The 13,369-nt window shown below is 58.9% G+C and overlaps 4 protein-coding genes across 4 annotated transcripts; 2 read left to right on the forward strand and 2 right to left on the reverse strand.

The window, feature by feature from the left end:
* The first annotated feature begins 596 nt into the window (after nucleotides 1-596).
* On the forward strand, nucleotides 597-4,730 carry GGTG_13715 (hypothetical protein). The gene is made up of 3 exons (XM_009231632.1): nucleotides 597-1,788; nucleotides 1,856-2,784; nucleotides 2,859-4,730. Exons 1-3 carry the CDS (start codon nucleotides 1,410-1,412, stop codon nucleotides 3,840-3,842), a joined length of 2,292 nt encoding a protein of 763 aa, XP_009229896.1. The 5' UTR covers nucleotides 597-1,409; the 3' UTR covers nucleotides 3,843-4,730.
* A 1,720-nt stretch (nucleotides 4,731-6,450) lies between these two features.
* Nucleotides 6,451-9,059, reverse strand: GGTG_13716 (histone H1-binding protein). The gene is made up of 4 exons (XM_009231633.1): nucleotides 8,096-9,059; nucleotides 7,792-8,027; nucleotides 7,347-7,692; nucleotides 6,451-7,283 (listed from the first exon to the last, which is right to left on the reverse strand). Exons 1-4 carry the CDS (start codon nucleotides 8,747-8,749, stop codon nucleotides 6,909-6,911), a joined length of 1,611 nt encoding a protein of 536 aa, XP_009229897.1. The 5' UTR covers nucleotides 8,750-9,059; the 3' UTR covers nucleotides 6,451-6,908.
* Nucleotides 9,037-12,006, reverse strand: GGTG_13717 (isocitrate lyase). The gene is made up of 5 exons (XM_009231634.1): nucleotides 11,007-12,006; nucleotides 10,765-10,920; nucleotides 10,351-10,693; nucleotides 9,730-10,276; nucleotides 9,037-9,625 (listed from the first exon to the last, which is right to left on the reverse strand). Exons 1-5 carry the CDS (start codon nucleotides 11,235-11,237, stop codon nucleotides 9,268-9,270), a joined length of 1,635 nt encoding a protein of 544 aa, XP_009229898.1. The 5' UTR covers nucleotides 11,238-12,006; the 3' UTR covers nucleotides 9,037-9,267.
* A 76-nt stretch (nucleotides 12,007-12,082) lies between these two features.
* On the forward strand, nucleotides 12,083-12,698 carry GGTG_13718 (hypothetical protein; the record flags this gene model as incomplete). Its single annotated transcript, XM_009231635.1, has 2 exons — nucleotides 12,083-12,357; nucleotides 12,629-12,698. 2 exons carry the CDS (start codon nucleotides 12,083-12,085, stop codon nucleotides 12,696-12,698), a joined length of 345 nt encoding a protein of 114 aa, XP_009229899.1.
* Nucleotides 12,699-13,369: the final 671 nt, after the last annotated feature.

Below are 13,369 nucleotides of genomic sequence, written 5' to 3' on the forward strand. Positions count from 1 at the left end.
GACCGTTCCCTGACCCCTGGACGTCAACCACCCCCGGTCTCCTTCCTTTTTGCCTAGTCCATTCCCAATGCCACCCCGATGGGCCGCGGCGCACCCGCTGCCTACACAGTAGGTGGCAGAGAGAAAGAGCCCGAGCAGGCGTGTCTACGTTGACGGGACGGGACCTAAGGAGAGTGAGTTAGAGAGCGAGAGAGATTGTGTCAAGCTGCCCGTGTTGTAATGTTGCAACCCAGCGTTAACTGGTCTGGGCATCACCCTTCGATTTCCACCGTCGTCCGTCTCCCTCAGAAAGGGCTCACCTCTGGTCAACGGAGGCTGCAATCACTACTCCCTCCCAGACAACCTGCACGTCTTGCAGAGAGGCCCAGGCCACGGGAGGAAAAGAGGGTGCGCACAGCGTAGCAGCAGCGCTGCACCAGCAAGGGACCGGAGCCACACACATGGATTCACACCAGACCTCCCTTGCCCGCGACTTCCTCGGCCACGGCCGACGTTGCCCACTGTGGGGGGCTTCCCAAATGCGGATCCCGCACCCTCCATGATCCATTTTTGTTTTATTCTTTTTTCGATTTCTTTTTCGCCTGTCGTTTTTGCCCCCTTCCACTGCTGAGGCAGGGTCCCATGTGCTTAGCGGAGGCTTCTTAAAAGTGCTTGCATACCCTCACTTCCTTCCATCCTGCTGCCTCCAAGCCGCTGCTTGTTGACCCTCTTCACCGTGTCCGCACGCAGCAAAGCGAGTAAGGCCGTCGTTCATTTGGTGGATCAGAAAAAGAAAGAAAAAGAAAAAAGATCCCTGGTTGACGGTATCCCAGGACGACGAGAGCCTGAGCCTGCAAGCTCATCATCCATCATATCTGCCACCGCTTGCTTTGCTCCGGGCTTGACCTGGATCCCCCCTTTCTCTTCTGCTTTGCCGGCCCTCAGCTGCGGGTTTTGCATTACTTTGCTTTAATTTGCTATTTACCTTCCATTACTCGCTTTGTCCTCCCGCCGTCTGGCACTTCAACATCGACGCCTCCACTGCGGACAGTCTCTTCCACGCCGCGGTTTTCACTTCTTGGTCCACGCCCAGGACCCAGTCGCTCTAAGCCGTCAGCCACCCGCCTCGACCCTTCTTCTCGGCACCCCCCGAAACAAACAACCACCACGCTGGTCCGAGCAGGAATTCTTAGCGTCCCAATGGCTCACATAATCAGCTGTATGCTGGAGGGGAACCATGATATCGGTAGCATCGGCCATCATATATCCAAGCCAGCCTCCCCACTACCCGCACACGATTCAGTAAGCAAGCTTCAATGCAACCTCAGCTGCCGCCAACATATAAAACACTCATGGGCCCGCACCCTACCTGCAATACACCTTGCTGCCTGTGGTTCTCATTCGCCCATAGCCATCACCACTAACATATCATGCCACCCAAACAGCAACAACAACAACAACAGCAACTGCCTCCACTGCTGGAGCAGGAGCAGGAACAGGAACAGGATTTGTCCCCAGTGAACAAGACCCCGACGCCTGCGGAGAAGTCATCCCACATCTGGAGGATGTACCAACCCGAGCGCAAGTACCAGCTGTTCCCGAGGGAAAAGCAGCAGCCCGCTGCCCCCACGAAGCCGGAGCAGCCCTTTACCGTCACCATGGGCCAGGCCGCGGAGAAGACTGAAAAGTCATCCACCGGCAGCGGCCTGAGATTCAGGATCAAGGAGCACAACCTCAACCGCCGGCGTAAAGTCAGCGTTCCTGAGCTGGGGCCCATGACCACGGTGCACGAGGTTCCCATGGATTCCCGTACGTCGCGCCGCCTCCCACTGGAGTCTTCACGCCCGCCGCAAGCTAACGTGACGAAACAATGCAGCCACAATCCCTGGGAGGCCACCTCTCCATGAGCGATCCATCAGCGCCCCTAGCCACACCCTGAAGCCTCACCACCTCGCCGATATCATGCTCTCCAGGAAAACCCCCCCCGTCAGCGAGAACGAAGAACTGAGCAGCAGCTTCGGTAGCAGCAACGAGTCCATCAGCCCGTTCGATATGCCGAAGCCCGCCTCCAGCCGGCCACTTTCGCCCAGGAGCCTGGCCCCGTTAGTGATCCCGATGCAGGGCTGTATACTTTCCAAGGTCACCGGACAGTGGTCTTTCAGCCACAGCAAATCCCCTAGCAATTCGCTCGACGTCAACAACAGCTCGCGCTCGACACGTACGGACGACTCCCCGAGGACACGAACCCCCTACACGCCGCTCTCGGGAGGAACCACCATGACGACCCCCAGGTCGGCGAGTACCGTGGCGACAACATCCACAGCCCCAACTCCCGTCACGGCGACTCCGGTCTCGGTATCCATGGATGCTCGTGGCTCGCCCAAAGGCTGGGGTGAAACGCCTACTGTGACAACGCCACAGGAGAGGACGGGGACGTCGTTCTTCGACTGCAGTGTCACTCCCAAGGGCGTCAGCTCCGAGGCCCGCCCGCAGCCACAGTCTCTCGCCAACGGACACAGGAGAAACCAATCCGAGTCGTCTGGCAGCATCATGGATCGGGGTCGCCCGCGCAAGCGGAGCGAAATCATACCTGGTGGCATTGCGATTGGCCGCTCGGCGTCCATGTCCAAGCGCAGCAAGAGCGCCGATCGGCGTGCGTTCGAGTCCCTCCCCAGGGGCTGGAAGGCGACCGAGGCCATCACGGCGCTCGAGCAGAGCGAGGCTGCGGCGCTGCAGAAGCAGGCGCTTCAGCAGGCGGCCAGGTTCGAGGTCCTCCGGAAGGGGGATGTCGAGGCCCTGTCAAGGGTAGGTGGATTGTCGCTCGCGTTCCCTACTCTAGGATAGTGCGATTGGCTAACAAGCATCACCCTTGTTCACAGGAACTGCGGCAGCTTGATGAGCGGACCGAGTACCTGCGCCGCACGTACGCGTCGCTCAGAGCCGGCCGGCGCAATCTGCATTCGCGCATCTGCCAGTATCTGCGCTCCCCTCGCGTCGCCAAATTCAGCTACGACGCGATGCTGAAGCAGGAGGAGGCACTCGCTGAGCTCGACCAGTCCATCGACGACTGGGTTGGCAAGTTGGAGCAGGCCGAGAACAGGCGCACCCGTGTGCGCCAGAAGCTTCTGGAGCATGTCGCTGCCGCCGCCACAATGCCCCTGAGCCCTGCCTGCGTCAAGGGTGTCAGCGAGAGCCTCCAGATGGCTGTCGGCATGCGGGCGCCGCCCTCAATGCCTGCCGGCAACATCTCGACGCCTCCCCGCAGCCCAACTAGACAGCCCTACTCGGCGCAGCAGTCTCCCACCCCCCAACGCTTTGTCCCCTCCACCATCATGGAGCAGCCACTAGGCGAGGAGGATGCGGCAGCCGCAGATGTCGGACTAAGCCTCACTCAGGCCACACTGCCTAAGCCCACGCCCCCTACCACCCACCTCACCCGCGCCGACATCCAAAGCATTCGCATCTACGCCGGCGACGACGTCTATGCCCTTCTTGCTGACGTCGAGAACGAAATCACCAAGATGGGTGAGTTGCCGACCGGCCAGAAGGACCAAGCGCAGGATATCACCCTGTCGGACCACCAGCGCAAAGAACTGCACCGTGCCCAAAGTCACGAGCTCTTGAACGGCCTTTCCAAGAAGTCGTCTGCCAACAGCATCTCCAGCACCAAGAGCGCCACCACCACGCCCTCACCGCCAGCCGCCGCCACCAAGCCTTCATCACCAATCACCATCAATCCGTCCTCTCCAGCCCGTACCGCCGCCCCCAAGGATTTCGACGCGCCTTCTCCTCCTGCTGCATCCCTCCCTCCCCTTCCTGGCAACGGTGAGATATTCCTCACCAGTGCCGTCTTCAAGCCATAGGGCCATTCACCACACCCGAGGATCTCGACCCATTTCCTCTCTGTTCTCACCTGTCATTTTTACGATATACATACAAGAGGCACCATCATTCTTCTCATCATTCGAAAACGATGTTTACGGCCGACCACATTTTGCCATTTATCTGTCCGCACTAGACGCGACGACTCCCTTACCGGACATCTTTTTTCCCCTCCCCGCTGGATACCCTTTCGCGTCGATTGCATTGCTGCGGCGACCCTGCTGCCATCGATTGTATTTTCAAATCCTACCTGCAACATATTCTTGACTTTGCTTTGCTAAGCAAGCCACTCCATTTCCTGACCTTCCTTTGTTCGCTTTCCTTTGTCGCGTCTGTACATCTCACTTTGCTTCTGCCCCTGTCTGTCTTCTGCTTCACCTGTTCGTCTTTGTATCATCATCTTTTACCCCTCTGGCACACTTGTATTCACACCAGCGTTCTGCAATATTTCCTGTTGATCAAATCTTCTTTTGCCGCATGCACTCACCCCCCTACAGACAGGGGTATGTGCCCTGGAGTTGTTTGTATTGTATTTGGAGGCTTTCTTGGGCTGGCGGATGGCGCGCCAGATCTTGATATCCAAAGCGGTCTACTGGCAAGGCGCAAAGATGTGCATTCCGTTGCGGATACCATCAAAACAAGGGACGAGGGCGTCACCGGCAGTGGCCATATGACGCAACGCCGGTGGTCTGGCTGTCTTGTCCCGCCTGAAACGCACTAGGGCGTTTAGGGGATGTTGGAGACGGATGCCACGTTTAGGAAGACGTGATCGTCGAGGTGGCTAGGCTGGGGGTTGCGACTTGGCCCAAAGCAAAGGTGGAAAACGAATAAAAAGAGTAAAGTAAAATAAAAAGTGATCTATCAGCCCACCACCTGTAACTTGATACCACCTCCTCGAGTGCAAAGCCACATGACAACACAGACCGTGCCAACTGTGAATAATAGGATGTGTGTGTGTGCTCTTCTAGAGATCAGCCTCGCTTCGCAAGTCTGGCCGCATTGATTTTGGCCTGCCGTTGGAGTCTGGAAGGATTTTCCGTCTGCGTTCTAGGCTACCTCTGCCCTTCTGCGCCGCGTCTTACCAAGCAAAGTGGGTGAGGTGCCAAGGTTAGTCGTTGATCTGTCCCTTTTTCTTCTTCTTTCTTTCCGGTATGCTAGGACGACCGCAGGGAGAGAGGGGGGTGGGGGTTGTGCCGTCGTTGCTGTGGTCGCTTGCTCGAGAAAGTAGGTCGGTCCCCAGAGTGACGGAATCCGCCCATTGGCACCACACTAGGGCACTGGGCCGTGTGTGATGGTGGGCGGTCCGTGATGCCGTCACACAGCATCGTAGGGGCGGATAGGCGCCGCCGCCCTTTGCTGCTAGCCCCCGGTCCCTACAGGCGTTGTGCCAGTAAGGGTGCCAGGTAGGTACATACCATTAGTTCGCAGCAGCAACACGAGCCGACGCTAGCGATGGACGCAACGAGGGCGCGCGCGTTGTCCTGCCCTCACCTCACCACCCCTGTCCCTCTTTTCTTTGCTTTTTTTCGCCCTTTCATCACCACATGATCCCCCGCGCGCCCGCGCACGGGAGAGAGGGAGGGAGAGAGGGAGAGAGAGAGAGAGATCCATGGGGTGGGCGCCTGACACGTCCCCCCAAGGCGCCAGCGAGTTTAGTTAGGGATCAGCTAGTTTGTGGCGCCGACACCAAACAAATCGGTTGCATCGCCGGGTTTTTGTTTGATTCATTCGTTTCCACTGCTTCACTTTGGATGGAAATCCCGTAAAGGGCCTTGGTGGCGCCAAGCTTGTCTCGCCATCTTCACGCCTCGCCGCCCCCAATTCTCCTCTCTCGTTCTTTTTAGATTTCTAGCGTCCTTCGCTAGCGCCTCGCATTCGCACCAGAGATGGATGGAATGCGCATCGCGAACTGGGCTGGCCCAAGGGGGTGCCTCTATCTGTCTGTCCGTTCGTCCGTCCGTCTGCCTTGGCGGGTGGGATCAACCGGAACGCGATGCGCCGCCGCTGCTGCTCCTCGCCAAAGCGCACGCAGCCAAGGAAAGTAGGTAGGTAGGTAGGTAGGTAGGTACCTAAGTGCCTAGGTGGACAGCTCGCTGGGCCCGGGAAACATGCCGGACAGCCCCTTGGGGCCATGATATCTGTCCGCAGGTGACATGACAATGGCGAACTTTGGCGGCTCGCGGGTCAAAGCGACCAGCTAGAGTTGCCTGCCGCCCCTCCGCCCCTTCGGGCCGAGAAGCTTTTCTGTCGTCCATGGTGTTTGCCGTGTTTTTGTTTTGTTTACTCACGCGCCCCCTGCCTTGTTCGTCTGCCCGTGCACCAAGAAACGAAACTTACCGAGCGTCTGGCCGGACGCCGCCCTGCGCACGTGAGCACCGTATCATGCGGCCCTGCCAAACAACGGGGCTGGGAAAAAGGGCGGCGTGGCGGCTCTAACTCGTTCGTCCCGCGGCCGGCATCGGATATTTTCAGCCTCCCCACCATCGTCGGTTGTGGGCAGTCGTTCGGGAAACTTGGCTGGACGCACAACACAAGCGCGTGGTAGGTACCCAAGGTATCTCTTCTCTAGCCGTCGAGGGTGCCATGGCATCTCAGTCTGGCACCATAAGCCAAAAAGCTCTTCTTTTTCCTATCGAGGCCAACTAGCTCCTCCTCCTTCAGACAGCCACCTATTTAACAGATCCCCTGCTAAAGAAAGTGGGGGACAAAGCCCAACACCACCCAGTATCCCGTATTCCCCCAAACATGGCAACCCAGATATTGCCAGGACACGTCGTTGCGTTTCTCGAAACATGTAATAGTACAGGATTTTAACTCCATGGCGTGCAAATTCACCATCGCCAGATCAAGCAAAGAAGAAAACACAGCGGTCGTAAAACAGTCCTCGTAGACCGTTATGATCCATCAGTCGTCGTCTGCGTAGAGTGCGTCGTCCGATCCCGTCGGCCAGACAACGACATGGAGATGCGAAAGGAGCCAGACAGGCGTAGAGAGGGGAGAAAAGGCGGGGCAAGGTTAAACGTCATGCTCAGCGAATACCTCGTGAGTTAGGACTCAGCCGAGATAGCATCTTCGACGCGCGCCTTCTTGGAGGTCGAGTCGTCCGAGGCTTCTGCATCGGCGTCGGTCTCGTCTAGCTTGCGCTTGCCGTTGCTCTTGGCTTTGGCGTTGGCGTTGGCGTTGGCGGCAGAGCCGTTTGCACCATCGGCATCGACCACAGCTGGCTTCTCCTCCTCACCGGCCGGCGCCTTCTTCTTGCGCACCAGCCCAGAAAGGTCCGTCGCGTTTTTCGTGGCCTCTTGCACGCGGGCCTCGACCTGGCTAGGAGTCTCGCCAAGGGCGGCTCCCAGGATACCGCTGAGGGGGTTATCCTTGCCCAAGAGCTTCTCGACATCCACCGGCATGCCGCGAAGTTCCACAAGCTACCCAACACGTTAGCCATCTTGTTCTTTTACGATTCGACATCTCTTGCCAGCTAGACTTACCCGCTGCTCCATGTCGGCGATGACCTCCTTAATGTCGGTGATCTCCTTTCTCGTTACGTCATTGTCGTCAGGAGAATGGTTCATGGCCAGCTCTACCTCCTGGTTCTGCAACTTCAGCTTGGTGCTCGCGATGGCCGCCTCGAGTTCCGTAGCAGCCTCGTCGCGCAGGGCCTGGTCCACGTGCTGCACGCTTTCGGATTTGTCGTCGTTGTCGGCGACGACTGACGCGAACTCGAGCGCCAGGGAGAGCTTGAAGTGCGCCTCGGCGATCAGTTCGTGTTCTTGCGGATACAAGTCCTTCCTGTACGACAGTGACTTGCGAAAGTCTGGGATGGCGTCCTTGAAGCTGTCGGCAGAAAAAAAAAGGGAGGCTACGCGTTAGACACGACCGGGAACAACAGCCACACGGCAGCAAAGGGGTGGAGAGCGGCTTGTTCAAACATACCGCTCGCACTCCAGTGATATCTCTGCCAGTAGGTCGTGGGTGTCGCCCAGGCGCTCCTTGACGTGCCGCAGCGAGGGTGAATCCCCCTCGGCTTTCTCCTTGCCTTTTGCCTCCGAAGACTCCTCCTCGAGCTCCTTCAGCTGCTTCTCGTACAGCACCCTGGCCATCTCGAGAATCTCAAAGGCTGTGGCGAGGTCATCTTCGTCGTCCTCCTCCTGCTCCTCGCCCTCGGCAGCCTATTATCGTCTCACGGTTAGCCATTGTTTGACTTTGAGATATCTGGTATGAGTCTTTCATGACTGACCTCTTCTCCGTCCGAATCCGAGTCCACCAGGTTGTCGTCGCCCTCGAACTGAAACAGAGGCTTCTTAGGCTGGGCAGAGTCGTCCTTGGCGCCGCCCACCTCGGCCGCGGCGATGGCGACACCCTCCTCGGTGATGCGCTCAGCCGGTGAGGGCTCCTCGGGCTTGGCCTCTGAAGACTCCCCGGCGGCCTCGGTAGGCTTGGCCGCCTTCTTCGCGGCGGGCTTCGCCTTCTTCGTGTCGGGGGCCTTGCTGCCAAATACGTCGCTCTTGGACTGGCCGACCTTGATGAGGGCGCGGCCGTAGAGGAAGCAGATCTCGGCGTTCCTGGGGTTCATCTCGCCGTTCATCTCCGACTGCATCTGGGCGGCCTGGGAGAAGAGCTCGGCGGCGTCCTCGTAGTTCTTGTGCACGTACAGGGCCGTCGCCTTGGCCGTCAGGTCGGCGAGCGACACCCTGAGCGACTTGTCGATCTGGTCCGGGTCCAGCGCCGGCGTCGTGGCGCCCGTTCCGGGGCCCGGGGTGCCGGCGGCGCTCGCGGTGGCCGACGCGACGGCCCCGGAGAGGGCGGTGACGGCGAGAGGGACGGCGGCGGGCGCGTCGGCGGCGCCTTCAGCGACGGGCGGCCTGGTCTCGGCCGGCATGTCGTCGGCCATTGTGTCAATTGGAGGATGGGGGATGGGCTATCTGGAAGAAGTTGTTGTTTCGTTGGTGGGAGTTGCGTGACGTAGTTGGACGTGTTGACCTCGAGTTGGCGGCCTGGACTGCCAATTAAATGCAGTTGAGAAGGGGAGACAGGTGAACAGATCAATAATAATGAGGGGGTTGTGAGCTGTTGTTTGGCTTGCGGGTGGCCACATGGATTGCGCTGGGTTGCCCAGGCAGTCGCACGACAAGGGCTGAGAAGGGATGGCGCTGGGCGGGAGCTTGAGCTTCCCCAGCATGACGCGACACAATCACTCCAATCACTCCACCCTGCGTGGTGCTAGCGCGTGGTGGCACTGGGGGGTGCAGGTGGGCCATTTGATGACAGCCAAATATTCTCAATTGAGCTCCAATACCTCCCCATCAATATCAGGCAGGCAGGCCGAGACAACATCATGAAATTCACAGCCAACCCTAGAAAGAAAAACACACACATACGGCAACTACCACAAACGCAAATACACGCGCCTTAGTGGAACTGGTCCTCGGTCACGCCCTTGCCCATGGCCGCCGTGCTGCTGACGCCGCCCGTGACCATCTTCTGCAGCTCGTCGACGTAGGTGGCGCCGCTCCATTTCTGGTGCTTGACCACGTCGACGCCCAGCTCTATCTCGGGCTCCTGCACGAGCTCGCCATATGCCCGCATGCCCACCTCGGAGTAGGCCCGCGCGAACCGGTCGCTGATGAGCGCCGTCGTATGCAGGCCCGCGAGCGTGATGAACTGCCAGCAGTAGCCCAGCGACGCCAGCCGCCGGATGTACGTCTCCTGCTCGTCCCGCGGCATGGCCGTCTTCCAGTTGAAGGACGGCGAGAGGTTGTATGCCAGCCTGTTTTTTTTGACAGTGAATGTTAGTTGTCATGTCCTTCGGTCGTGTTATGCGTGTGTGGTGCAAGTGGGCATAAGAAGACAAGTGTAAAGAAAACGACTCACTTCTGCTCGGGCCACACGGCGTGCACGCCATCAGCAAACTCCTGCGCCTGCTTAAAGTCGGGCAGCTTGCTCTCCATCCAGATGGCGTCGGCGTACGGGGCGTAGGCGATGGCGCGGTTGATGGCGCAGTCGCAGCCGCCCTGGAGGCGGAAGTAGCCCTCGCGCGTGCGGGGCGCATCCCAGTCGAAGAAGATGTCGCCCGCCCCCATCTGGCGCGCGATGGCGCGCGCCTCGGCGTTGCTCTTGCCCTTGGCCGCCCTGCGGTACTGCAGCTCCTCTTGCGAGCCCTTGCCCTTGGCCCGCAGCGCGTCGACCACGGCGTCGTCGAAGCGCTTGAGCCCGGCCTTGGACAGCCACTCGTCCTCGACGGCCTGCAGCTGGTCGCCCGTCTTGCCGGCCTGCTCGCCCGCCGCCATGAGGTCGCTCAGCGGCTGCAGCTGCGGGTTGGTCGTGCCCAGGATGAAGGCGTGGTCGCGCGGGTCGATGTTTGTCGAGATGAGCGTTGCCGCCTCGGCGTCCGTCCTGGCGATGGCGAGGAGGTCGACGCCTGATGTCCCAAGACCACCGCCCATGTCAGGACAGAAGCAGCATGAGAGAAAGCGGGACCAAAACATAACATACCCATGATATCAGCCTGCGCCCGGATGGCGACGAGGCGGTTGATGTGCTCGCTGATGGGCACCAGGACCTTTCCGGCCATGTGCCCGCACTTCTTGGTCCCGGGCGCCTGGTCCTCGATGTGGATGCCGGCGGCGCCCTTCTCGATGAAGAGCTTGGTCAGCTTCATGACTGCCGTCAGCCCGCCGTGGCCCGTGTCGGCGTCGGCCACGATGGGCCGCAGGTAGTCGATGTTGGTCATCTTGGCCCGCTGCGACTTGGGCGCCGACAGCCGCTCGCTCCGCTGCTTGCGGTCGTGGAAGAGCTGCGCCATAAATAGGTGCGCCACCTTGTTGGGGACCGTCGTCTGTGTGTTGTTGCCGCCGGGTCAGTACACAAAAAAAAACATGTCCCTCCAACTCTCCGGGACTTGCTCACATAGGGGTAATCTGCCAGATCCGGGCCGGGCTCGTCAGAGGCGGACGCGGTCGAGGACGACTGCCATCCGGACACATAGACGGTATCCAGATACTTTGCCATCTGGGTCACCATGGTCGGCTCCAGACAACCGTAGGTGTAGCTAGCATCTCGGTTCTGCGCGGTAGGCAACGCGTGTAAGTCAATCGAGCCACACTCCTGGTCGCATGGGCTTGCGAGGGGAAACATTGGCAGTTCCGCACCTTGAACCGGCCCTCGAGGATCTTCCACAGCTTCTTGGCCTGAGCGTTGCTGGCATACTCGACCTTGAGGTTCCCCCGCTTGGACACGATCTGCTCGGCCGTGAAGGGCCTCTTGGTGTGCCTCCAGCGCGGGTCGCTCCACCACTTGTTGACCTCGGCCACCTCGCGGGCAAAGATGTCGTCCTCCTGGCTCGGGTCCACCGAGGGGTTCACCATGTTCTTGGACGCCATCTTGATGGCCAATTGGGGTGTGGGAGTGTATATGAGAGCTGTGGGCGCGCAGGAATGCTATGATTCTTTGTTCCTAGGGCGCCGTCGAGGGAGCAGGAAGCTTGGGATTGGTAGTTTAGGGAGACGGAGGGAAAGGGAGAAGCAAAGAAGAGATTGGGGACAACTTCTGAGAAAAAAGAAATGGAAACCAGAAAAAAAAAGAAATAAGGAAAGGAAGCCAGGAGGGGGAAGAAAAAGAGTCAGACTCTAGTTTGGATACGTATGTTTTGAGCTCGGGTTGTGAGTGTACCTAGGCCGACTTCATGCCGATCGCAAGCCGCAGCTAGCTTGTGACGACGCCGGCTTACAAGCTCCCTCCTCCTCTTCCTCTTTACCCCGGGTCAGCCAAGAGGCACCACCCCCAGGAACGCTTCTTCGGGAAGGGGGGAGGAGGGGGCGCAGGGGTGTCCTTTGGTCTTGGGGCCTGGAAGGCCGTCGGAAGACATCGGGCTAGCGGCTGTTTCGCCTCGGCCCTGTTTCTCCTCGCCTGCCCGTCTCTCGCTCAGCTGGATGGACGGAGCGCGTCCACCTTTTTTCACCTTGGGTGGGCTGAGGTCACAGGTACCTCTGCGTGGTTATTAACCCTGCTGGGTACATTTGTCTAGGTAGGTCTGACTAGCGAGCAAGTTGACAGCGTTGGGGGTTGTGGTGGGGCTTCTTTTTCCAACTTGGGGCAGTAATGCATCTATGCAAACCCAATTGCGGCTGGCATCCTTGTGATGAAAGCTGGAGAAGCACGGAAGCCGGAATGGCAGCGGAATCGACTGCTGCTGCAATATAGGTGCCCGCTGTTTTGTCCCGCTGCCATGCCGCGGCATGGGCATTCCACGCCTCCAGTCGTCTCGGCTCAAGGGGACGCTACTGCCCACCTACACTACACCTACGCACACACGTACCTTTACCGTCATCCCGCCCTGTCCGCCAAGAAGTACCCGGGGGCAGCTATCTACTGTGTAAACATCCCATCCCATATTACCGAACGCCGGTCTCGCCTCGAGCACTTCCACCCGTGCGGTTTCCTTGCTCGCGTGCCCACGCAGCCTGACCCGATTCCCCATGCCGCCGCCGACGTCGGTTGGTGGTGCGTTGAGGGCGTTCAGCATTCTGCTACGATATGTCACCGCAGTTGTTTGCCCCTCAATTGATTCCAATCCCTCCCCAGCAAGAGGAGGGACTCGATGCCCGCGGATAGCCACGGCAGACGTCACCCTGAGCGGCATGTGAAAGAAAAGCTTGCCCTGCGTCATACACACAGTACAAAAAGCCAAGGCACAGCAGCCCAGCCCACCCCCGGGAACGCGAAAGGTGCACGAGCATGTGCCGGTCATACGGCTGTTCTTACCCCACACCAGGGGATCCCCCGCCAATGGCAGCTTGGCCCTGCTGCCGAATTGGGCAATCCCATTGCCTCGGTCAATCTGATGAGTGATGAGGCCTTGTCTGGGCTGGCTCTTTGGCTGTGTTGCCCATGTTTCGTCACATGCGGCCCGGTCGAAGCAGCAGCCACAGGCACGTTTCCCACATGAACGAACGCCCGCGGAGTCTACGCCCGCCGCATAGGCTCTCCCGCTTTGGACAGTGAAACGGGAGCGGCTAGATTTGGACATGGATAAAAGGAGTGAGGACAGAAACACAGGATGTGTAGATACCGATGCTCAAGTACCTATTCATATTAATATATAGCATGGCCTGGTTCGGTTCTATCTAGGCTGGCGGCAGGCCCGAAGCCGCTGTATAATACCAACGCCGTGTCACAAACCCCTATCCCACGAAACCAATCTCCATGATGCGCCGTCCGCCGAATGCGAGTAAACCAGCAAAAGACATGGACACTCGATACTTTTCATGCTTTCGAGGATAAATAAAACAAAACCCTTCCTCTACTCCATATCCGCAAGAGCCCTGTTGCGGTTATCCTCGACAGCCTTGATGAAGGTGTCGTAGGGTGTGAGGGTTCCGAGGGCGCGGCGCATATGGGCGTTGATGATTTGAAGGCCGTAGATATAGCTGGCATTGACCCAGCCGAATCTGATAATGCAGCGTCAGTAAAAGCAAGCCAGCAAGAGAAAAAAAAAGAGAGAAAAAAGAAGAGA

This window comes from Gaeumannomyces tritici (assembly GCF_000145635.1).
Source record: "Gaeumannomyces tritici R3-111a-1 unplaced genomic scaffold supercont2.39, whole genome shotgun sequence".
NCBI lineage: Eukaryota > Fungi > Ascomycota > Sordariomycetes > Magnaporthales > Magnaporthaceae > Gaeumannomyces > Gaeumannomyces tritici.

Coding starts and splice junctions, on each gene's coding strand:
- GGTG_13715 (XM_009231632.1), top strand. CDS start 1,410: ATGCCACCCAAACAGCAACAACAACAACAACAGCAACTGCCTCCACTG. Junction 1,789..1,855: donor CGAGGTTCCCATGGATTCCC/GTACGTCGCGCC, acceptor GAAACAATGCAG/CCACAATCCCTGGGAGGCCA. Junction 2,785..2,858: donor ATGTCGAGGCCCTGTCAAGG/GTAGGTGGATTG, acceptor CCTTGTTCACAG/GAACTGCGGCAGCTTGATGA.
- GGTG_13716 (XM_009231633.1), bottom strand. CDS start 8,749: ATGGCCGACGACATGCCGGCCGAGACCAGGCCGCCCGTCGCTGAAGGC. Junction 8,028..8,095: donor CGGATTCGGACGGAGAAGAG/GTCAGTCATGAA, acceptor AGACGATAATAG/GCTGCCGAGGGCGAGGAGCA. Junction 7,284..7,346: donor TCGCCGACATGGAGCAGCGG/GTAAGTCTAGCT, acceptor CGTGTTGGGTAG/CTTGTGGAACTTCGCGGCAT.
- GGTG_13717 (XM_009231634.1), bottom strand. CDS start 11,237: ATGGCGTCCAAGAACATGGTGAACCCCTCGGTGGACCCGAGCCAGGAG. Junction 10,921..11,006: donor TCCTCGAGGGCCGGTTCAAG/GTGCGGAACTGC, acceptor CCTACCGCGCAG/AACCGAGATGCTAGCTACAC. Junction 9,626..9,729: donor GCCGTGTGGCCCGAGCAGAA/GTGAGTCGTTTT, acceptor CAAAAAAAACAG/GCTGGCATACAACCTCTCGC.